The 25,102-nt window shown below is 45.9% G+C and overlaps 2 protein-coding genes across 2 annotated transcripts in view; both read right to left on the bottom strand.

Moving 5' to 3' along the window:
* The window catches only part of RCC1L (RCC1 like), a 28,202-nt gene extending 26,681 nt beyond the window's left edge, over window positions 1–1,521 (bottom strand). Inside the window, exon 1 of the mRNA XM_030537021.1 lies at window positions 934–1,521. Within this exon, the coding sequence (XP_030392881.1) occupies window positions 934–1,521 (588 nt within the window). The remainder of the gene's footprint in view (window positions 1–933) is intronic.
* A 2,261-nt stretch (window positions 1,522–3,782) lies between these two features.
* NCF1 (neutrophil cytosolic factor 1) lies at window positions 3,783–25,102 on the bottom strand. Its single transcript, XM_030536897.1, has 11 exons — window positions 24,891–25,102; window positions 22,942–23,022; window positions 21,208–21,283; window positions 16,083–16,248; window positions 15,056–15,111; window positions 13,604–13,726; window positions 11,633–11,740; window positions 11,082–11,199; window positions 8,582–8,689; window positions 6,480–6,616; window positions 3,783–4,333 (listed from the first exon to the last, which is right to left on the bottom strand). The coding sequence occupies exons 1-11, from the start codon at window positions 24,960–24,962 to the stop codon at window positions 4,215–4,217; spliced, it is 1,164 nt and encodes a 387-aa protein (XP_030392757.1). The 5' UTR covers window positions 24,963–25,102; the 3' UTR covers window positions 3,783–4,214.

The following is a 25,102-nucleotide window of genomic DNA, read 5'->3' on the forward strand; positions in this document are numbered from 1 at the left end:
TGAATTTAAACAACTTCTTTAAGATGGGTTTCTAATTTCTTCAAAGTGCAAAGATACAAAAAAGCAACTGACTATGGGTATACTTTTCTTCTGGGGGGTTAAAGGAAACCCTGAGCTCTCTAGCACTGCCATTTCCCGCGTCTCTGTTATGGCTCTGGCAATATATATACCATGCTAAAGCTCTCTAGACAGTGTACAAACTCCATGAGGCACGTACCATCATGTGTGTTTCCACAGATCCAAGAACAATGGAATCACATTCCTGATGGGAGCCTCTAAGTACTATCACAGTGCAAACAATAAACAATGATAGGTATGACACAAACTCTCCTTAGGAATATTGACTCAGCTACAACAATGGAATTAAGGTAAAACTGTTAAATTAACCTCCAAAAGCTTCATATTTTAGGCCAGAAACTGCCAAGTCTGATTCACTGAGATAAAATCAGTGGATGTATTGTACCATTTTAAGGAAGTTTTTAAAATCATTTTCTTATAATGAATATGTTGCGCTACATTTTTCAACATGACATTAAAACCTCAGACCTTATCGCTTTCATTCAAACCGGCTTAGAGTCCTGTTACACTGAGCTAGCATTAACAGTCCTTTGACCATAGTAATTATGTCTCACTAAAACACAGAAAATATCTTCATCACCAGAGAAAAGGTTTTACTCTTACTTTAAAATAAATCCCCCTGAAGGGAAAAAAAAAAAATCAGAGACAGGAACAAACGAAATGATTAGACCAAAACCTGAGGTGCTAATTTTGCAGCTGGTCCCTCCCACTATAATGAGCTGAGCCAAACAATCAAGACAAAACACCTGTGATCATGGGAGAAGTTAGGATCTGAACATGTTGACTAGGACACATCTCCACCCCAAAGTGTCCTTCCAATAATACTTAATGAGCCTCCCAGCTCTTATCACTCACCTTCTCAGCTGTGTCCAGGCGGTAGGGTGTGGGCTGTATCCTCCGGCGCTTTTTCCAGCCTGCATCAGGCTTAACAAAGCTGGGGATCCCGAGGGCCCCAGCATGACAGAAACCCCAGACAAACACCCTCTCCTTCCGCTTGGACCTCTCCCCCACATACTGAAAAACTGGGGCAGAGTCCTCAGCTTCTCTCACTTCTCTGCTGCTCCTGGTCTTGGCTACCTTGGCAAAGCCTCTGGAGAGACCTTGCTGCAGCAGCAGCCCCCTCGGGGGCCCCAATAACCCCCCCGGGGCCCCCAGCACCTGCAGCCCCCTCGGGGGCCCCAATAACCCCCCCGGGGGCCCCAGCACCTGCAGCCCCTTCTGGGGCCCCAATAACCCCCCCGGGGGCCCCAGCACCTGCAGCCCCCTCGGGGGCCTCAATAACCCCACCGGGGGCCCCAGCACCTGCAGCCCCCTCTGACCCACCTGGGACCCCAACGACCCCCTCCGAGCCCCCTGAAGTCCCTGCACCAGCAGCCCCCTCTGGGTTCCCAGGAGCCTCGGCCAGGCCCGGCTCCCACTGAGGAGCAGCGGAGCCGGAGCCATTGACCCAGCAGAGCCCGACACGCCCCCCTCCCCCCCCGCTCAGCCGGCAACGCCACAAGCTGCTCTACAGCAGCGGCACCAGCTGCGCGGGAGCAGCCATCTTGGCGACCCCTCACCTTTGACCTCCAGGTGCCCTCCCCGAACACAGGAGGACGGACTCGCAGCGCGACTTCAGCGTGGGTCACGTGGGCAGAACGTGCGCCGGCCATGACAGCAGAGGCAGCAGCTCTTCAGCAGCCCCCTTCGAGACCTGTCAAATCTCGCGATGTCTGATTTAAAGGGGCCATGCCCAAATGTTGGGGCCCCAGCAGAGAAGCCTAAAAGCATCCTGCAGGGGCCATACTGTAACCACCCAAACAAGCCCTGGGTCCCTATGGGGGTGGTGCTGGCCCTGCTGCACCAGGCCCCTGGAGCACTGGACCTGGCCTTGTGGCATAGCCGTGCTGAGCATGCCTGCCATGACAGGAGCCAGCCCTTCTGTCCATGAACAAAGGCAGGAGGCCTGGGCCCAGCTGTCCCCATTTTACCATGCACCCCAGATCTTGTTTTCTCCCCGATTTAACCTAAACCTCTTTGCTGCTTTTTCACATAGACGGTGACTGCATCCATTGCTGCTCTGCGCCGCGGACACACCCCCTCCACTGAGCTTCTCCTTCATCCCATTCCAGCCCATCTCTCTCCTGGCATCTGATGCCACAGCAGCTCAGAAGAAGAGCCTGGGCATCAGAGTCTAAAAGTATGGTGGAGAAGAACCAATGCAGGAAAAACCTCAAAAATGTTTTAATATGGAAGAAAAAAACAACACACTGAATAGAAACTCAAAATACTTGGAAAGATCTCACTGGCCCTCTCTCTCAGAGGCACACAGCTTGGGGAAGAAAGGGACCTACATACTTACATTGCAAGCTCAATTGGGCAGGCACTGTCTTTTGTTATATGCATAAAGCAGCATCTATCACATTAGCTTACCCTGTCTGTAACTGAGGTCTGTAGGCACTACCATGCAGTTCAGCCAACTCTCACCAATTTATCACAAGTCTCATGATATTTGGTATTTGGTATTTTTTAATGAAAGCTGAGGTTCTTATGCAGCATTAGTTTCTAGCCTTCGTGGCTGTAGAGAAAAGCTTGTAAACTCAAAGCGTAAAGCCTCAAACATCAGAAGGCAAATCAAAGGAATCACAACATTGTGGTTTAAAAATCTCATGATTTTTAAGACAATCTGGTGATTTTCATGGGGCTGACTCATTGTTTTTAAACACAATAGAAACAATAAATAAGAGTCTCTACAGGTTTTTCTGTTTTCCCACTAGAAGGCAGGAGGGAGCCAAATTTTGTTAGACTATAGCAGCCCTTGGACACTTACCAAAAGTTATCAGTTACAGCCATAGATTGCTACTGTAGATTGCCAGATTGAATTTCCTCTTTGATATCAACATCTTTTGCAAGAGGCCTGTGGGAAACCCACTGTGCAATTGCCACTGCATGTTGGGAAGGGTCCGTCAGGAAATCCCTTTCTTCAGCAACTCTTGCAACATGTCACACAACTTCTGCTGAACATGCAGCATCTCTTAGCTGCAGGAGACCAACTGCAATTCAGCAGCTCTTTTCTCTGACTTGTTTATTAATCAGTCATTTGGCCAATACGAATGTATTACACACATAAAATGCGTTTTCAAACCACAGACATATTTAGCTAGTAGAACACTGTACAGGATTAAAAGAGATTTATGTATTAACTTTACATGGGAGTCTACTACAATAATAGTCACCAAAAATGGCTATATTACAAAGCAAGCTAGTAAGTGCAAACTATATTATCTAGGTTCCAAGTACAAATGGTGGGGAAAGAATCAGTTAAGAATCTCTCTTATTGCTCAATGCGAAGGAAAGCTGAACACCTTCATCTACCATGAAAAAAGTCAATGAGAGAGGAGTTCACTCAACACCTCATATGATCAGTGCCTTGATTAATTGTAAAGAGGAGTAAAGACTGACAGATTTATTTAGGCATAAGCTTTCGTGGTTAAAAATTCTCACTTCTTCAGATGCATGGAGTGAACCTCCTCATCAATTATTGGGAGTGGACTACATGCACCCTGACTAAACTGGCCTTTAACATTGGTTCTCCGCTTGTAAGGTAACTCCCTTCTCTTCATGTGCCAATATATATTTATGCCTGTATCTGTAATTTTTACTCCATGCATCTGAAGAAGTGAGGTTTTTACCCACAAAAGCTTATGCCAAAATAAATCTGTTCATCTTTAAGGTGCCACCGGACTTTTCATTATTTTTGTGGATACAGACTAACATGGGCTATCCCTCTGATACTTGATCAACTGTATTTTGTGTAGCAGTTCATAGTAAACATTTTTTTAAAATGTGACGGTCACTAAGTATATCTTGCCGAATTCTGTCCTTGTGTGCACCAATGCAGGCTCATTGTACTCCCTTGGATTACACAAGTATAAATGAAGACTAAATTTGGCCCATCAAGTTTAGAACAATTCAGATTGGTTGAGAGACTGAATTATATGGGGAACCTCAACTGAAGTGCCATAACCTGTAGCTCTGAGAAACACTGAACTGCCACTCTTGTAGAGGTGCTGAAATTCACCAGAACTGTCCAGTCTGGCTACAGAGTCCTGGCAGAGAATAAGCATCAGCTTTATTTTTTTTCCCCCCCAATGGGATCATTTGATCTTGCTCTTCGTGCTCTCTGTACAACGATTCATAATCAGGTCCTTACTGGGTCGTGGCGGAACAGCCGGTTGGGCCTTGGACACGTTTTCCACCATTTCATTTTTCTCTCCTACAAATAAGACATAAAAATATGTGAAAGTTCCATGTCAGGCCCACTTTAATATCTGTGCATATTGGTCTGGGACTTTCAGAGAAGGCCAAGTGACTTAGGTACTCTACACTCCCAATGGATTTTGATCCCAGCATCAGTGTTTGATGTCAGTGAGTCCAAAATCTAGTACTAAATCGGGTCCTTCTAAAGGGAACATGGGGGCTGAAAAAATGGTTTAGAATCTGCGAGGGATTTGTTAGTATCAACTCCCATAAAGCCATCACACTCTTGTTCTAAACATTCAAAAATTTCCATCTGGGGAAAGTATTTTTCCCTTCCTCCTCTCTATGTTTTTCTGTGGTTTGCTTTATTCCTGGATTTTAAGGCCAGACAGGATCATTAGTCTGACCTCCTGTGTAACACAGGCCAGAGAATTTCATCCACTGATATCATATGATAATTTACTAAATATGGGCTCAATCCTATATGAGGTGAGAAGTGTATCTTGAAAGGTGCTGAGCATCCTCAATTAGCCCCTAGTCAAAGCAAGAACTAAGCACATCCTTAACTTTAAGCACCTCCATTAAGCAGATGCTTGGAGTCAGGCTCATGTTTATATGTTTTGCTGAACAGGGATGGACACATGCTTAAAGCTCTTTGCTAAATCGTGGTTCTAAAAAGGTGCTCAGCGCCTTGTAGGATCAGGCCCTAGATTAGTTGAGGGGGCTGATGTCACAACATTTAGATTCCATACTACTTTTTGATTCACCAAACTGCAGGCAAAGGAGCCAGCAGCAGAGTTTGGATCGAGTTTCAAAGTTGTATCTCAGGTAGCTGGCTGGCTCTTGCTCAGAATTAGCTGATTGCTGGATGTGGGATCGGGATTCAGGAAGGAATTTTCCTCCCAGGGCAGATTGGCAGTAACCTTGGAGGGTTTCACCTTCCTTTGCAACACGGGGGAACGGACCAGTTGCTAGATTCATCTGGGTATAACACAATCAATTCTCTGCCATTGCAGGGGGCTCAGGCACTGGGTGCACCTGGGTTCCTCCTGTTCTCTCTCTGTGGTTCATAATAGTCTAGTATCTCGAAGTCCGTAAAACGCTTTGGTTTAATTTTGGTTGTTGTGTATGGAGTGTGGGTGGCCTGTGTTAGGTCAGATTAGACAATCTGCTGATCCCTTCTAGCCTTCTAGGTCTGTAAAGTCTGGATCCAGATGTTTGGTGTGGGCCTCTCTCTGGCTAACTGGATGTGCTACTTAGCTTGCTGTGTTGCTCCACGCTCATTGTATAGCTTCCCATTCACTAGGAATGTCCCAAATGCATTACTGGGCTTTCCATATATTGCCTCCCATTATTTGCAGGCATTTAAGACGTTTTAGAAATCGGAAATCATTAGTTTCCACCCTTTGGGGTTTAGTACTGGCCCTTCTGGGGCCTGCCCTATTTCCACCTCCATGATTTTTCATACTCTCAATGCCTTGCTATTCCAGAAACGAATCTAAGCATCTCTTGAACTCATTCCATCTGTAGTCTTTGCTTCAGTGGCCTTTCCCTTTTACCTTTTCCATATATGTCTAACTCTTTGTATGAAACCCACTTCCCTATTTACTGCTCATAGAAAACTGCTTTGTCAGGATTGCAAGAGATTGTAATCACCATCAGATTCATCAGGCCATTTCATAATGAAGACCATTTCTCTAGAACCGCTCAGTCTGTACTCTTCTAAAGAGAATAAACCAAACTCCTTTGTAGCCTGATGCTTGTAAGCGCTAAGCACCCATAGCCATCAGTGAAGGCAATGGGAGGTGCACATGCTCGGCTCCTTGAAAATCTGACGCTTGGCCATTCCTTACAGTCTGGATTGACCTGCCATTGATTTGGTTGCCCGGCACTGCTGTAGAAGTGCTGTCTGCAGCTCAAAATTAGACCAAGTGGCCATCACTAGCTCCGGTGTGTGGATTCTCCCACTGCCACAAACACCCCTGAGCAACCTCAGCAAGGTATGAGGACTTGCAATGTGGTGGGTAGACTAGGAAGCGTAGTGATATCCACCAGCCCGGAGGCCTAATACACACGAGGGTCTCCTTGAGTACAACCATCCTCCCCCCTGCTGTACATGACACAGGCTTTCCGTCTAGTGAGTATGTCAGATTGAAACTTACTAATCATGTTGGACTTGTTCTGGAGCTTGCTCTGCGTCTTCATCTTCCTATACTTCATGCTGTTCCGTCTGTATGTCTCCTGGCTGATCTGCTTCCGGTTTTGGTTGTGGATGCTCTTGACATTTCGGATGGTCGACCTGCGTTGAGAAAGAGTGAATCTTTCAGTTTTTGCCATTTTAACTATCTATGCTTTCTTACTTACAGGTCCCCACTGCGGGAACCTTCCCCTCTTGTAGGCCTGGCAGAGTTTCATCCTGTGGAGAGCATTCTCATTGGATTTAATTTACGATTGCTTTGGATTATCCCAGGCAAAAGGACCATGGATTAGTGTCAGCAACTGTGAGCAACCTTATGTGATTTGTTGTGTAAAATCAGTCAGGCAGCATCTAGCTGCTATGAACGAATGCTTTAAAAAGGAATAAATAAGTGTGAAGCTAGGATATAATTACAGTAAACAACAGCAACACTAACTTAGCTCTTCCATCGATCTCAAAGTACATTCCTGAGGAAGGCAAGCATCAGTTACTTGTTATCTAGATCACATAGCAGGTGAGTGGCAAAGTGTCCCATCCATTGAGCCACACTGCTCACCTATGCCTCTTTATGTCAATTGTTTCTGGTATATCACCAGTGTAATTCCAGTGTAGGAATTCATGGCTATCAGGGCATTCACACTGTGCGTGTCACACACACACTAAAATACTGGTCCCTTTGATATCAATGGCAAAACGCCCATAAATTTCAATGGGATCAGAACCTGGCCCATAGACAGATCAGATTACATGATTTAGGAAGCATGGTTTCAGCCTGTTGTTTCCCAAGCTACACCCATCACACACAACTAAAGTACTGTACAAAGTGAAAATAAACATGAACATGAAGACATGGGGCTGGATTCCCAGCTGAAATAAGATAGCATGCTGCCCCTGGGAGTTCTGAGCAGGTGTTTGCCTCTCTTCTGGGATCTGAACTAAGACCAACTCATTTTCATAACCGGTCCATCAAACAGCTATGAGCAGATGGCACCTACTATCTATCCTGGCTATTTTTTCACATTGGGTTCATACTGTTTATCTAAGTGGAAGAGGTTTCATATTCCATTACCATACCTCTACTCACTCCTAAAATTTCAACACAGTTCACATCTGTGAAATTACATGCACTCATTTCATAGCTGCCCTAAGTAGAAGCAATTTTCTTCACAATGGGAGGTGTGTACACCTTACAAGGGCTACTTTGTTTAATGCAAGTGAACAGCAGAACTTTTGGGTGCTTATCCAGACTGAACCCAAACTCACTGCTTTTTGTCGGTTCATCCTTCACTCATAATATCTTTAGGAGTCTCTCTCTCTCTTTCTATATAGTGACAACTGCGAACTTCAGTGACTGGTGCCCTATAGATACCTTAGCTTGACTAGATTTTTACTGCATGGACATCAGTGGGGCTATGCCAATCCACACCAGCTCAGAATCAGACCACAAGCTGGATTTGCGAATTTAGGTATGAAACCTGGCTTGGGATGAAATGAAGAGAGACAGTTCAACTCTGCACTTTCCAGCAGTTGTTGCTGCATCAGCACCAGAGAGTTTAATTACCTTTTATTTTTCAATCAAAATAAAATCCCTTCCATTAGCTCAAATCCTCCCATCAGATTAGCTAGTTTGGCAGCTCCGATTAGTCAAATCTCTGCTCGCTTTTCAAAGACTCAGTGAACACAGTTTGAAAACAGAATCCAATCTGAAAATTAACCAAGATTATCCCCAGAAAAGAAACTTTGCAGGCAGACACCTAGAAATAAATCTGAGTAGAGACAGTCCTTGAGTGAAGTCTGCATAGGCCTGTGCTGAAAAGAGTTTAGCATCCTCATATCCCAACATCATCAATGGGAATTGAAGTTACTCAGCAGGCACCTTGCAAGATTCGTTCCTTCGTCTTTCTTCTCAGGAAGGAAGCCTTTTAGCAACACTCTTGCCCCACCCCTCACATAGCACTTAAGCAGTTCCTCATTTCTAGGGCAAGCGACAGGCATTCCAACCCACAGCCTGGTTTGCTTCATCACACTTTCTCTACGGAACAAGCAGACCCTGTTTGCCCATCCTACCGTCGAGGAGGGGCGCCTCTGTTTCTCAGCTCATTCTTCACAGGGTTGTTCTCTTCCCCAGATTTCTGCAGATACATGGATGGGTAGTAACCGGTGATTTCTTCCTTCCTGGGGTGTAAAATAACAACATCACTTACACGTACAGCTCCTTGGTCATCACGACTGCATGTCTATCCAAATCAGGGGAACAACTTACCAAGGGTCTTGGAGGATTCTCCATCACGGACAATTTTAAAATCGAGATGGGATGTTTGTCTAACAGGTCTGCTTGAGGAATGATTTTGGGGGAAGTTCTGTGTTCAGGGTTCTACAAGAGGTCATACTAGATGGTCCTTTCTGGCCTCGGAATCTATAAATCTATCTTCCTGGCAGTTTAGCAGTTCTGGGGGGATTATTTTCAACCTCTAGTGGTGACAGCTGACAAAGCAACCTGCTCCTCTTCTCCTCCATCTCAAAAGCTGCCTGCAGATACCTCAGAGAGTCTGTCCATTCTAGAGAATGAGCAGGTAAAATCACTACACTGAGAAATGACTCATATCTTTTAAGGCCTGATCTAAATTCCATTAACTTGAAAGGGAGTTGCATTAAGCCCTTCAAACAAAGCTCATTGTGTCTTAAAGCATCTGTTTTATTTAAGCAGTAACAATTAAGGCAGAAAGCATTGCTTGAGGCTTAAAGACCATCAGGGAGCTGCTGATGCTCTATGGCGGAAAATGCCCTGCGCCAAGATTGCTATAGCAAACTAACAGATTCTGCCCCCCCACCACCACCGCAGACAGTTACAATACTTGGTGCTTCTATGGCACTTCACATCCTCATTGTTTGTAATCAGCAACTAATGAATTATCCTCACAACATGCCTGTGATGTGGCTTTTACCCGTCCCATTTTAAGAGTGAGGAACCAAGGCAGAGAAGTTAGGTGACTTGCCCTGGTCACAGGGGTAGTGGGTATTAGGAGCCAGCATTCAACTCCAGCATTCCTGCTTCACAGGCCTCTGATCTGAGCACACAGAACTTCTCTCTGGATTGGGAGATACAGTTTCAAAAGGCACCTAGTGGTGCTTTCAATGCCCTAAATGTTAGCCAATCAGCTGGCTAGAATCCATCTCAATGTACCACTAATTCTACGGCATACAGTAGATTATTACACACACACAAACTATGTTACAAGAGTATTATTAAGGTTGCAAAGGCAAGCACTCAAAGGTTAGGAATTGCCAGAATTAGGATGGCCTGTAAAGCCTTAATTTTGACTCCCAAATGCAGTATGATACAGTCTATAATTCGGTGCTCACATCCTATTTTTTCCACAGGCCCACTGCCTCATTCAGTGCACAGATGGATGGTGCTCACTGAATGAACAACTATTCAGCATTGTTGTCTCTCCTTGTCGTTGAAATGGATGGTGCCAGGCCTTGTTTACTGCACACTATTCAAACCCGCTCTGAAGACAGAAGGACTCATTTCCCTATTGACTTTTCTCCCTTCTGGCTCCTAGTCCCAGTCTCCCTCCTCATGCTGCCCCTTCGCCCAGCCTGGTTCAGTTGTCCCCCTGAACTGTGTCTCTTTGTCAGTTCTTATATTCCACCTCCCACATAGACCCATTCTCCTTACCCAGCAGGTCCCCATCTCCCTCAGCCCCTAACCAGCCGCCTTCCCCAGTTGTGATTTGCACTATCTGAGGAGCTAAACCTTCATGCTTCTTCAACTCCACCCCCTTGGCTCTTTCCCCCTGTGCACTTAAGTCAGGCAGCTTCCTCTTCCATGCATCTTGGCGCTAGCCGCAGGGTTACTGAAAATACTTGAGACAGCCTCCCTGTTTTCCATTCCTATGCCTTGCCCCAGCATGACCCACAGCAGAGCTGCAGTTTCAAGCGAAGTCCTGCTCAGAGGAGGCTGGAATAGGATCACTGTGAATGGAATCTTCAGGGCTTTTAGCTGTGCGATACCAAGTTTCCTCTGCTGAGCAACTGCCAACTACTAGTTTTGAGAGGCTTATAACTTGGCCCAATTTGTCATGGGGATGGCAAAAGGCACATCTTTGACACAAAGGTGACACACATTTTAAGGTCCTGCTCCAAAGCATGGAGGCACTAAAGCTTTTCAAGGAAAAGGTCTCCCAAATAGTTTAATATGGAGGGGGGAGGGAAATCAATGTATTTTTCCCCAGCCTCATTCTTGGGAACAGCTGAATGTTTGGGGTGAAAATTCCCATCCCCCCAAAAAATCAATCAATCTGAGGCAGACACCTAGCATGGCAAATTTCAGCCCCAATGATGAAAGTCTGGCAAAGTTATAAACAATTGAAAACAGGGTCTTATAATGGGAAGTGTTAGCCAACCTTAATAATGGGTGATGCTACCAGCTTCATCTATAAAAAACCACCCTATAATTCATGTTGGTAATTAGATTGAATGGCCAGGTTCTCTATGGCTCCCCTCGAGTGGCCCAAAGAACCAAATCCCATTTACCATGACATGTCATTTAGATTTCTCTTACCTGACAACCCACCAGCCATCAAGTAGCTTATGGATAACCTCTATGGCATCTCCTTCTTTCAGCGTGAGCTCATCATCCTCAGCAGCTGTGTAGCCTTTTCTGACAACATAGAGCTCCCCTGAGCACAAGATAATAGAATCAAAGGCTTAAAGGGTGCATTAGGTGTTAATATCCAAAGAAAGGCTCCTCAGTGATCCAGGCCACAGCTCCGGAATGACCGAGACAATACACAAACAATTTATCCCATTTTAAACAAGACCCAATTTGGATCCAGAGCTGGGGAGGTTCAAGTGCTGGGGTTTGATTTGGGCCCTGAGGTCAGTAGCGAGGTACCTAAACTATAAGCATCATTGATCGTGGTGCCACTGCATGGGAATTCACACAGTACTGGCTATACTCCTGAAGTCCAGCCCTAGAACATACTGGCTCACTGCAAATTCAGAGAGATGAATCATCTAAGTGCAGTTTCTCCTAGGATTACTCCAGAATCCTGGTCAGGAACATGGAGATGTCCAGTGTGGATCTATTGGTGTGAGTTTGGGATTTTTTACCTGCATAGTTAGGATCCTGCTCTTCAGATTCATCAGGACCTTCCATAGGCTCCAGGTAAGCAGCTGGGACCCAGCCACGTTTATTCTTTAACTGACAGAACCACCAGCCTGTAACAAAGCCAGCCGCAAACAGCACAGCAGTCAATACTATTCATTTACTCTGCAGGCTGCAGCTCCCAAAACTGTACAAATAAAACTCTCACCCCAGGCCTGTGAGCTAGGGGCATCGTCATTAACCCAACTGGACAGAAAGGGGAAAGAGAGAAATGGAGAAGTTAAGGGACTTCTTTGAGGTCACACAGAGTCACTAGCAGAATAGAGAATAGAATCCAGGTCTCCTGGCCCTGTTCTTTATCTGTGGGACAACTAAACCGCAGAACCATGGGACAACCTATCTTGATATTCATTTTCAGGGGTTACTGTTGTGCCTCTCCTACCAATGAAGCACCAGCAGCATAATTGGAACTGTCTATGGCTTCTAGGCCTAGAAAATCTGATAAGATTCCCTAAGGCCCTGTCTACATTTGGAAGTTTATCTAAGTAGCTGTTCCAGAATATTCTAGAAAACATTGATGGCAACCTAACAAAACCCAACCCTGGCTCTTTTAATTGACTATTGGACTGGTCATTAAGGGACCTCTGTGTGGAAAGCAATAGGATGCAAAGGAGTGGAAGGTGGACCGAGAAGAGCTGTTGTAAGAATCAGTGGGGTAAAGAGGCTACTGTGTATGTACAAACAAGTCGTGCATCTGCCTCTGAACACTTCACAGTGACTTGACTGGGCAGGATGGGAAGTAATCAGTGTTTCCCTGAGTAGCTCCTGTATGTCTCAGTTTAGAAGTGATTCTTTGTGTCAATCACCATGACAACAGGAGAGGGGAAGTCCACTTTTGTTTTGCAACCATGCAGACCGTAAATTTAGAATGTTATTTCCTCCCTTGGCACCAATCCCAGGAATCATGAGGGAAGCTCAAAGGGCTTTCTAGGATTGCATCACAGCCTCACAAAGAGATGTCCCCTGTCATGTGACCTTCACTCAGGGCAGGATTGTGATCGTAGAGTGCTTGCTGTCTTTACATGTGTGTATATATATTTAGAAATGCTCTCAGCTTCCATACTTAGGGCACAGAAGTTCTTAAAACACATTTTGATATACAGATGCTCACTTTATTGTTACCTTTGTGCTGTGGTAGCACCCAGTAGCTCCAGCCCTGGACCAGGACCCGGTGCTCAGTGTTGTACAACTCAGAATGAAAAGATGGCCCCTGCCCCAAAGAGCTTCCCGTCCACATATAGAGTATGTTGCAGGTCTACAGCACCGTGCAAGTTTTCACTTGCTGAGCCACCCCTCAGGAGGGAGGCAGGGGCTGTGATTTACAGACGCACTGGAAGGAACTCCTCCCTGCACTGTGGCTATGTTGCAGTGGTTGTACTGGATAGAGTGGCTGGAACAATTTGTATAGCGGGGGTGCTGAGAGCCGTTGAACCACACTGTAAACCCTGGATATGATGGAAAGCACTTCAAGCACCCCTAGTTCCATCACCTCTGCACGGGGGCCACAGAGCAGCCAGGCGGCTTCCCTGCAGGGGTACCTCCAGCACAGAGGCCTCCCTGGTGGGTGCAGAGATTCCCCCATCCCAGCTACACCTGCTGCCCCAACAGCCCAAAGCGGTTGGAAAGGCACATTGCCTCCCCACTTGGTCTCTGCTGTGGGCTCAGGACTGGCGCCCACAAAACTGTCATAGAATGAATCAGTGGCAGAGCCAGGAAGGGAAACCAAGTGTGCTTAGCGCTCAGGCCTGTTCCCAACCCACTAGGCCTGGCTACTTCTGTGAAAGCAGCTCTACAGACCTAGAGATAGGCCCAACACAAAAATCCCTGTCTCTACAATGGGCTGAAACAACAAGCTGGATCCAATCAGCCCTGAACTTTGCAGCCAGGGCACATCCCTCCAGAGCAATGGGCTTTACCACTTTCACTCTTCTCCACAATGTCCACCATGTCCCCTGTTTTCAGAGCCATCTCGGTACTGGAATTCTTCTCATAGTCAGCAATAGCTCGGTACGTCTGGAGGATGATGGGGCCAGTAATGTCTGCAAGAGAGAAGCGGGGACAGGATTTCATGAGCTCCTTTAATCGTTTTCCATCCAGCAGTAAAGCTGTTGATCACCCGGGAAGAGGTTGCGGAAACTCCACAGAACTTCAGTGGAAAGCCCAAAAGTTTCTCACTTCCTAAGGGGTAGCAGTTCGGGTGTTCTCACCACCCTCAGCAGCAATGGTCTTGGAGTTCCTCTAACAAGGGTCAAGAAAAACAGCAAGACAGCCACTGTGGCTTAAGGGCCCCAAATGATTATATTCATAACAAAGTAAGCAAGCAGTAGTATTTAGTATGTTGTATAAATGTTCCAGAAAATATTTGCCCATCACAGGCTGCCATCACTCATGCATGAACCGTCACTAAACATTTGCTGCCCCAGGCAGACTGGTTCTGCTGTAAGGCTTCAGTTCTCCCATTGGCAGTAAATGCTCTGCAGACAGCAGTAGCAATGGAATAGCAAGTAAGGTGACTCTGTAAAATATGCACTGGCCTACAGATCCACCATTATCAGCCTGTCCTGAGTGGGAAATGGCGTTTGCAGAAGGGAAGGGAAGCCCCACTAGCCGAGCAGGCCCCTGGCTGAAGGTTTGAAACCTTACAAGGAAAGAAGAATGGGTTTGACTTTCAAGGAGACCTAGCCTACCCGCTCCAGTCATGCATGGGAAGCGTCTAGAATGAAGACGGATTCTGTATGAAAGGAAAAAGGGCAGCGTATCCATGTTCTATCGGGTGCCCCAAGCACGAAGAGAGGAACTTGGTTTCTGTCAAGTTCTATTGAGAAATAACACTACTGCAGCATAAGGCCCCAGTTCTGCAAACAATTTAAGCATGTGTTTCAGTCCATCCTTACTGGGCATATGCGCTTTGCTGGATCAGGGCCGACCGTGCTGTTGGACTGCAACCTCCAGTACAATGTGTTCATTCCGAGTGCATGAGTCTGGCACTTAGTGCCACAGTGGGTCTATATTGGACCCGCTTTGAGGCTGCCATCCCTTCAGGCTGGCTTGGAACCCTCCATTCGCCACTCCAGGGGCAGCTTCTCAACTTACTATACCCACCCTCCAGGCCACTTCTGCAGAGAAGGCCATGCTGCTCGGTGTGCAGCTGGCACCTCCTGCTCCATGGCTGAGGAGATTTGCCTTGCAGCAGGGCCAGCCCTTGTACCAAGGGGCAAGGAAGCTGATGCTGTGCTGAACACTGTCCCACCCTAGAGATTGTTCTTCCTCTGTAGATATTTTCCCACAGTGCTGATGGAACCATGTGCTCGCTGTGGCTAGAGCGGTTGCTTACCAGCATCAGAATAAAAACCACAACTACTTCTTACCTGCAACGTTTTTCTTGGATTCCTTTGGCACTAAATATGTCTCTGGTTTCTTGATGCTAGATAAACAAGAGTGAAGTCAGTTTAATGCCAGTGGGTCTTGACTCTGTTTTCTCCCCGTTCCTATCAGCAACAGGGTTCCCTTCCCTCCATACAAAGAACATAAGAACAGCCATACTGGATCAGACCCATAGTCCATCTAGCCCAGTACCCGGTCTCAGACAGTGGCCGGTACCAGAGCATCAGGGGAGTGTACAGAACAAGGCAATTTGGAAAGATCCATCCACTTTCCCCTCCTCCTGGATTCTGGCAGTCAGAGGTTTAGGGTCGCCCCGAGCACGGGGTTACATCCCTGACCATCTTGGTCATCATCCCTGCACCTCCAGGTCTAGTGTAGATGTACCCTTGGAAGACAGGGAAGGCTATTAGAGGGCTTATCAACTATTTAAAGAGATAGTACCCAATTCCTATGCAATAAACAATGAAAATAACCTCATCTTTGGGCCGAGGCCAGGCCTGAAATACTTCAGCCCGATAGTCACTCAATCTTTCTGAAAATTTGACCTGGAAACAGGGGCTTAGAATGGAAATGCGCAGGCAACATTAACTATAGCTGTTAATAGTGCTCTGGCTATGTAATATATTATATCATATCATATATTTTTTATATATTCTAGGATATTAGTCTCCTATTATAGTAACAGAAGAAATCTGATCATGTTAATCAGAACATCAGCAATTGAATAGATGAGAACTCCTCCCCTTCTCGCTGGGGTAAAGACAAACATAAGAAAGTTGCATACAAATGTGTATGTTACAAATTTAACATCAGTTTGAGTTAGATTCATAGGTTATAAAGCCAGATGGGACCATTGTGATCATCTAGTCTGATCCACTGCCTAACACAGGCTGCAGGACTTCCCTGCAATACCTCCTGTTTCAGCTAGAGCAGATCTCGTAGAAAGATACCTAGATTAGATTTTTAAGTGGTTAAGACACCCTGAGTTCTGGTAGAAGTGGCCGTACTCACTGGCTGTCTGCGGGTGGGTTCAAGTCATCAGGCCTGACTTTGAAGAAGTTCAGAACATGGGAGCATCGGGAAATCTTGTGCGGCAGATTCAGCAAGGTGTAGCAGTATTCAGTCAGCGTGCCTTGTCTGTTCTGTGTAGATCGGTGGCCATCAAACCATTTGGGTGCTAGAAAAGAGCAAAACCAGGGAGACTTATTTTTTGTGACCAGCGCTTTTGGTAGAGCTGTCCACGCAGTCACCTCGATACCGAATATCAACCTCAAAAAGAGCTGAGTAGAACCCAAAAGGTTCTAATCTATAGTGACTGTTACTCAGATGGCTTCTTGCTCCCTTTTAAGGTAATGGAGTTTGGGAGCATCTCAAAGCCTCCTTAGATGCCACAGGGGACATTTCTGAAAGCGGTGGCTACTGCTGACACCAAATGGGTGCCATCAGTGCAGCTACATCCCAAGGGTGCTTCGGAAAAACGTGTCCTTGGCAAACATTTTGAAAGGCCCATCGTAAATACGGACCTACGTCTTTTAAAAGTTCTGCTGCCAGAGCACAGAGTTCCTCCCTTTGTCAAGCCAGCAGCAGAAGCCCGGTCTGGCAGCTAGTTGCACACCCTGGATCTAAGCAGAAGCTCTGCAGTGAAGACAGACACAGCAGCTTTGTGGAGAGAGTACTAATCTGAGCAGATTGCTTTCAGCCCCCACAAGGGAACAGGCCGACGGAGAGAGGAAGACCTCATGTTAGTGCTGTGGTGCTCTAACGTAATCCCCATAGCCATCACCAGGGTAAGCCCACCTCAGCTTCTTATGGGTCAATAGATTAGAACAAAGCTGACAGCCTTTGTTCTAAATGGTCCTGCTTCACTTCTGAGAGGCTGGGAGATCACCTCTCTCTCTCTCTCTATCAGAACGCAGGCTGAAGCATCATAAACACAGTCCTGGAGGACGAAAAATATCGCCCACCACTTCTGAGCGATATCATTACACCAACTTTACCACCTCTCCCCCCCTGCCACCATAGACTGCGCTACGTGGAGGTGAAGTAACTATGCCCAGGGGAGAAGCTCTCCCGTCAGTGTAGGAGCATCTTTCTTTAAGCACTCCAGTGCCAACGCTGCGTTTTAAGCCATGACCCGCTCTAAGGTCACTGGGGAAGAATGCAGCTGAACAGAGAAGTGAACCTGGGTCTCCCAAGCCCTAGTCGAGTGCCCTAACCACTGGCCCATCCCACATCTCAATTTCAAACAACTTCCCTGTGCAGCAGGACCGTGCTATTGCCACCCTTTGGCAGGCAGAGATCTGAGACACAGAGAGGCTAAGGGGAGCTCTAGTCTTAGAACGCTACAGCAGTGCAGCTGCAATGTTAAACACAGCTTCGCTGACGGAAGGGGTTCTCCTGTTGGCACAGGTAATCCACCTCCCTGACAAGCGGTCGCCAGATCAATTTAACAGTTCTTCTGTCTACCTAGCGTTTTATGCACTGGAGGTTAGGTCAGTATAGTTACATCTTTCAGTGGCATGGATTTTTCACATCTGCAAGAGATGCACCAATACCAATGTAAGTTCCCAGTGTAGAAAAGGCCTAGATAACTAAGACCACACAGGAAGTCTGTAGCAGAGTAGGGAACTGAACTGAGTCCCAGGTAGTGCCCTAAGTAGGACCATCCTTCCTCTCAATTCCACATGCCGTTGAACTGCCATGTGTCTCAGAGCAGCAGTGATCACACCTCAGACTCAGTGACAGGAGATGCCCTGTTAACAGAAGCCCTACACCTACTGAACAGAAGCCTACAGCTCTTGGATTTAATAATCCAATTTAATCAACTGGAGGGAGAAAAAGCTCCTCAAACCAGACTATGACCAGGAGTGGACAGGTGAAGCTAGTTACTCAATCTGAGCTAGAATTCGTTGTTACATATTACATTGTTTACAGATTGTTCACACAGGAGGGAAAAGAGATGGGGTGTATGGGGAAGGACGGAGATATGAGGATGTGCATTAATTCTTTAACTCTGCAGTAGGAAGACCAGCAGCAGGGAGGCTGGGCTAAGTTCCTGGCAGAAGGTGGAGAGAAAATAAACAAACTATGGAGATAATACAAGGAAATTAATGTCTCTGCAATTTTTACTAGGTCACCTCACCCAGTGTGTTTGCATTAGATAATGAAATGATCAGTACATTGTCTTGAGCACTCTGAAGAACACAGGTGCATGCATAAGTTACAGCCCAGTGCAACCACTAACTTCACCCATTAACAAGGGTAATTCTTTCAGTTCCTCAAATCAATACTACTACGTGCCTGTTCTGAGGCACACCCATGTGCCTTTAGGCAAATCAACACTATAAATATACTGCTTGTTACTGTGTTCAGGGGGCAGGCAGAGGAATGAATCTCAGCACTTTTATGGAGGGGTGCAGTTTGCATTTTGATTCATTCTTTCCAGGGAAATAAAGGTCTATATTGAGATAGGTCTTTTGAAGGTCACCTCGGTACCTCACTATCAAATGTTATGGGAACCTGTGGTTTTTTTGTGTAGGTGGAAGCCAAGAAAATTCCCTTCTAACCTATAGGGTCCCCACCCATAAACATGTATTAACCCCTAGCCAGGGACTATATTTCCCTCCCCCAACCTATGGGCACACTGCCAAAGAGCTCGGCTCCCACGTAGGTCAGATTTTCAGACACGCTCAGCATCTAGCGGCTCCCATTGTTCTCAGCTGTTCCTGCTGTACGAATAACTTCATGCATATCCTGGCACAGACAACACACCACAGGCGTCATGTTATCTGTGTCAGGCTTATATTCATTTGGGGTCTTGTGCACCGTACGGCACGTTAAAGACTGCACATTGCTGTGGCAACTGTAACTCTCACGTGAGTCCTTTGAATTTTATAATGGAGAGTGGTTTCCTGCTGTTTATTTTGCACACCTACAGGCCCTATCTAAGACAACAGGCCAGAGCTTCAGCCGTGGCTCCCCAACATACTAGTAATGATTTCTTAATGGACTTTTTTGTCTGTTTCTTTAGTTTATTGAGAAAAGTGGAACAACAAATTTTTCCTGCTCACGTGACTCAGAAAGGTCTGAATGGATTTCATTCAGAATTTCAGCGAGTCCTGTGTTTTACCAGAACTGCTGTGAGGGTTACAAGCAGCTCTCCTGGCTATGCTGGTGGATCTTACAACTTCCTCAAAATGTACAGATGATGTTTCTGGGGCCTTTCAGCAAAATCAAGACACAGCCGCTACAGTCTGACTATAGCAACAACTTTGCAAAGGAGGCAAGAATTTTCATGCACCAGGACAGGAGACAGATGAACATACCACTTTGTCTTTCCCTTTACGACCACCATCTTTCACTGCTAAATCCAGCAGACCAGATGTTGGGCGTTCCTCATATCAAAGGGATTTCATTAAAAATAGAGCAACAAATGCTGACAGAGAAATATGACCCCACCCACCGCAGCTATTACAATAACTAATGTCAACAAAGTGAAATCATCTTTGAGAAACTACTTGTGTTTAAAACTGCTTATGAGGGCAGGGGAAAGTACAGCGGGGACTTTGGGGACATTCCCCAGCCAATGGCAGTTAGTAGGTTTGCATTTACCCAAAGGTTACTCAGATCAGTGACAGGGACTAATGCCAAATCCAGCTCCCAGTAAAGTCCATGGGCAAATACCTCTTGATTTCAGTGCAAGCTTGATTGAGTTCTAATCCTGATCCACTTATTCACTCAGGTAACTCCAAGAAAGAATTATTAATGGGTATTTCTATGCATGCATTCCCTCAGAAGCATTCATGAATGAATCCTCATAATCACTCTGAGGAAGATAGGTAGCATTATCCCAGTTTTACAGTGAGGTGCAATGACTTGCCGAAGACTGGGAACAGAACACAGATCTCCCGACTCTCATTGCCTTAACAAGTAGCCACAAGACCTGAAAAGCTTTCTGCCTGCCAAGGATGGTGCTCAGGCTGACATGGGTTTTTTTCAGCGATTGCTCATCCATCCCTAGATTGCAAGAGGGAGACGTGGCTGGGACCGAAAATGGGTGTACATTAATGTACAACTTCCAGGGGCAGCTAGGCCATTTTCCCTGCAACTGCCAGAAGTTGAGCTATAGACAGTTAACTGATCTGTGATCTGAAACAGTAGGTGAAGCGACTGTTTTATTTACAAAAGTGACAAAGAGTCTTGTGGCACCTTATAGACTAACAGACGTATTGGAGCATGAGCTTTCGTGGGTGAATACCCACTTCGTCAGATGCGTGTGGTGGAAATTTCCAAAGGCAGGTATAAATATGCAGGCGAGAATCAGTCTGGAGATAACGAGGTTAGTTCAATCAGGGAGGATGAGGTCCTCTTCTAGCAGTTGAGGTGTGAACGCCAAGGGAGGAGAAACTGCTTTTGCCAAGACTGTGAATGGCTAGCCAACCACAAAAGCAGTTTCCGCTCCCTTGGTGTTCACACCTCAACTGCTAGAAGAGGGCCTCATCCTCCCTGATTGCGCTAACCTCGTTATCGCCAGACTGATTCTCGCCTGCATATCTATACCTGCCTCTGGAAATTTCCACCACACGCGTCTGATGAAGTTTGTATTCACCCACCAAAGCTCATGCTCCAAAACGTCTGTTAGTCTATAAGGAGCCACAGGATTCTTTGTTGTTTTTACAGATCCAGACTAACACAGCAACCCCTCTAACGTTTTATTTACAGTAATTTAATTGGTTTGTTTTTTCTCTTTTTTTAAAAACAGAAGCATGTCAGTTCACCTAAAAGCACCTACCAATTCTGCTGAAATGACTCTAAAAGCACTGACACACTTTGCAGCTGTATCCTGTTTTTCTAGAGTTGATCACTTACACTTCAGGAAATATACAACAAGAAGTACACCAAGTCCTTTGTGGTGTTCATTTAGCCATGTCTCCCTCTAGTGCAGAGTTCCAGTTACTACAACAGTCTGCTACTCACACCTAATGGAGTTACTGTATAGTTCCAAAGGTCTCAGGTCCCATCCCCGCTGAAGACCATGGTGTCTGTGTGTATGCAGACATATTACATGGGGGCTGCCATCCCTTTTCATTCCAGCTTCCTGCCTTGAAGAGATTGGCTGCACTATACATCTGCTTACCTGGTAAGTGAGGGATGATCCTATTCTCAATGTTGATGTCCCCAGATTCAATGGGAAACATTTCTTTCAAGGATTTCTAGCATAAGAAGAGAAACCAGTATTAGGTGCACAGTTCAGTCAGCATATCCAGGCCAAATTCCATCAGACTCCTAGAATGCTCATCCCTTGGGCTCAGGCTGAGGACACCGGTAAAAGAGACCCAGGCCCTGATTTCCAAAGGCTTCAACTTGGTCTCTGGTTGCACATCCAATTGAGAGCTTAATTTTGCATCTCATTTTATAGTACCTAGACAGCTAACTGGCTGATTGTGCTGACAAATCAGGTAGCTAGCATTAAAAGGTCAGATCCTGAGAGCTGATGGCACTCAGCAACTTGCAGGATTGGGCACCCATCAAAGGACTTTAGGTAAAAAAATTTCAAAAGTGCCTAAGTGACTTAGGAGCCAGGTTCCATCTTTTCAGAAGTGACTTTTAGGCACTTAGGTGCCTCTGTCCCATTGTCTTTCATTGAGATTTTGGCTCCTATGTCTCTTTTGAAAATAAGAACGTTTTACCCTTTAACACTGAGTTCTTAATACAAATTGTAAATAAAGGCAAAGAAATCATCATCAAATAATAGTCTGCCCCTATCTGGGGACCAGAATACTTTCCAAACTGGAATAAAGCTTCACAACACTTGTAAGGGAAGGCGTACTATCCAAGTGTTACAGATGGATAAACGTCGTTCATGATTAAGTGAACCTGAAACCATCAACATACTGCAGCAGCAGTAGGCTCTTCTCGTGCGTGGCACTGGAGATAATGAGTTAGAGAAGCCACTCTCCCAGGAAGGCCTGGGACAGGATGTCTGTACCTTGTGGTAACCAGTTCTCCTGAGGGCAGTTGGTATCCAGCTTAACTTCTCACTTCATTGGAGTAAAACGTTGCTAGAAAGAAAATTACTTCCAGACTCCTCTGTCTGGTGAATGACAAACCCCTGCTTGGAAGGTGCTAGAAAAACGGCCCAGAGCCTTCTTCCAAATCAACCTAGTAAAGGCTGCTACTTAAGTGGCTGAGGCCACTTAATTCCTGTCCCTCTCCTGAGGAAATCTGATCACATATGCTCTGAGGTCACCTGGCCCAGACTGAATGCTACAAGTTTTATATTAGGGTTCTGAAAACATATGTGCAACTTCCACTGAGTCACTGTGAACCTTCCCTCACCATGCATAAAAAGCATAGGCATCCCCATAGCACAGTGATGAGCGTGTTATAAAGGTCTCGTTGGACAGAATATGGCCTCAAGACTGAAGGGGAGTTCCAAAGAGGATGTTCTCAGTGGTGGCAGATGACAGAACAAGGAGCAATGGTCTCAAATTGCAGTGGGGGTGGTCTAGGTTGGATATTAGGAAACACTATTTCACTAGGAGGGTGGTGAAGCACTGGAATGGGTTACCTAGGGAGGTGGTGGAATCTCCATCCTTAGAGGTTTTTAAGATCCGGCTTGACAAAGCCTTGGCTGGGATGATTTAGTTGGTGTTGGTCCTGCTTTGAGCAGGGGGTTGGACTAGATGACCTCCTGAGGTCTCTTCCAACCCTAATCGTCTATGATTCTATAACCATACCAGAACAACCTGCAGAGCACTCTCCAAAACGGACAGAATTTGGCCTTTGTTTTTGCCTTTTAAGCTCCTCCAGGCCGCTGCCCCCGCAAGCCAGACTTAGCTGAACCAATACGAACCAAGAGTTGACTTACATGAAATTCATATATCTCGGTAAATTTTCGATAGACTAGTTTTTCGGTTAGATCTTGCCATTTCACCAGGAACATGTAAACCTATTGAACAACAAACAGAGTTCAGGTTCTGCAGTTTATTCTGTAGGACCCCAATTTTTACAGCCATGTAGAAACAATCGTTTGTAAACCATTTTCCAAGAGACACCAGGTAGATAGCCTTGTTTGCACACACACACTCACATACTCAGCATGTCTAGCTACAATCCATCTCCAAACCTGTGTCAATGACAATCCTCATTTTTCTCTATTCACAGAAAACTCAACAAGCATATACAGTACAGCAGTTTCTAGCATAGTCTGGTACAAAGGGCCGATTTTCCTATAAACAGCCATTCAGCAGATACCACATGGGACTCCCCTATCCCCCACTCCATTGACACCACCCATGGTGCCAGTCTAGACTACCTGCTTGTCTGCTCCTCTCAAAATACCCCTGTGCTTTCTTCTATACTGCCCCTAGTAATGGAATGCCCTCCAGAACTGATCCATGAGGCTAAAGTCCCATTCTCTTTCATATCACTTCTCAAGACAACCTTCTGCTGCAGTGCTTAGAAGAAAATCAGCCAACTCTGTAGAGGCTCAGCTGCAGGGCAGTTGAGTAGAGGCAATATTTAATTACAAAAACCTAAAAGAAAAAATAGAACTGGTTGAAAACTCCTATTTTATTTCCATTAAAACTTTCATTTTTTTTCCCATGCCAAATAACTCAGAATGAATTTTTAAAAATTTTCATTTTGGTTCATCAAAAAATTGAAAATTTCATCAAGGCAGAACTGTTTTCACAGAACATTTTTATTACAGTGAAACTTGTTTTCCCACCAAAAAAAAAATGTTGATTGAAAAATTTCAGCTAGCTCTCCTGTATACAGAAAAGAGATTAGGGATTGAAAAGGTTAGCCAGAGAATAGAAATACAAGAGAGACTGGGGAGAAACAGAGAGCTAGGGGAATTGCTTTTCCAACAGTGGCAAGTGATCACAAACTCCCCGTGACACGCTCCATGTTAAAGCTAGAGGTGATGTGAGCCATGGCGTTCAGTTCCAATTTGCCCCAAAGTTCTTGGTTCTGAGCACCCCTCATTTTGTTTCAGCCTGTTACTGGACTGGCCAACCTGAGCCTGAGGAGGAGCCAGAATTTACCAAATTACATTACCAAAGAGCCACAGTAATACATCAGCAGCCCCCCATCAGCTCCCGCCCTCCAGCCTAGGGTGACCAGACAGCAAATGTGAAAAATCTTGGGGGTGGGGTGGGGGGGTAATAGGCACCTATGTAAGACAAAACCCCAAATATCGGGATTGTCCCTATAAAAAAAAATCAGGACATCTGGTCACCTTACTCCAGCTGCCAGCACCTCCCACCTGCCGGCAGCCCCACCAGTCAGCACCTGCCGCAATCATCTGTTTTGCATGCGCAGGAGGCCCTGGGTGTGGGGGGGGAGTAAGGGCATGGCAGGCTCGGGGGAAGGGATGGAGTGGGGGCAGGGCCTGGGGCAGAACAGTGAGCACCCCCTGGCACATTGGAAAGTTGGCACCTGTAGCTCCAGCCCCAGTCGGTGCCTATGCAAGGAGCTGCATATTAACCTCTGAAGAGCTGCATGCAGCTCCAGAGCCACAGGATGGCCACCCTTGGCCTATTACAAAGATAGGAATCAGTCAAGCAGGTGAGATCTGGACCCAAACTCCCCTGAACACTTGAGTGTTCAGGTCTGGAACAGACATTTCTAACTACAATCCAGCCTGCTGTCTCAGCTCAGAAGAGCAGCAGCCTTCCCCGAAATGTTACTTTTAAAATCTCTCTTTCAAGGTGTTATTTAAAATTGAAGGTAAAACAAAGGCAAGAGGAATTATACCTAAAGAAAAAAAACCCTTCAGTTTATTGCTCTGCAGTGTAATCTCCAAGTACTTACATAATGTTGGCTGGGAAAAAACCTTTTCTCGAAGCCCAGCAGCTCAATGTGTCTGATGTACGTATCTTCCATGGCTGAGGCTGGCCCCTGTACTGAATGCTAGAATCTGGCTGGTCAGCTGGGGGTAAGACAGAGCTGTTTGTCTGGATGCTCACTGCTGCCCTCTCCGCCTGTGCATCGGGCAGCTTCTTGTATCCACGCTGAAAAGGGGA

This window comes from Gopherus evgoodei, chromosome 17, assembly GCF_007399415.2.
Source record: "Gopherus evgoodei ecotype Sinaloan lineage chromosome 17, rGopEvg1_v1.p, whole genome shotgun sequence".
In the NCBI taxonomy this organism is placed as follows: Eukaryota; Metazoa; Chordata; order Testudines; family Testudinidae; genus Gopherus; species Gopherus evgoodei.

Coding starts and splice junctions, on each gene's coding strand:
- NCF1 (XM_030536897.1), bottom strand. CDS start 24,962: ATGGAAGATACGTACATCAGACACATTGAGCTGCTGGGCTTCGAGAAA. Junction 23,023..24,890: donor TTTTTCCCAGCCAACATTAT/GTAAGTACTTGG, acceptor GTTGTTCAATAG/GTTTACATGTTCCTGGTGAA. Junction 13,727..15,055: donor ATCCAAGAAAAACGTTGCAG/GTAAGAAGTAGT, acceptor TCTCTCTTGCAG/ACATTACTGGCCCCATCATC.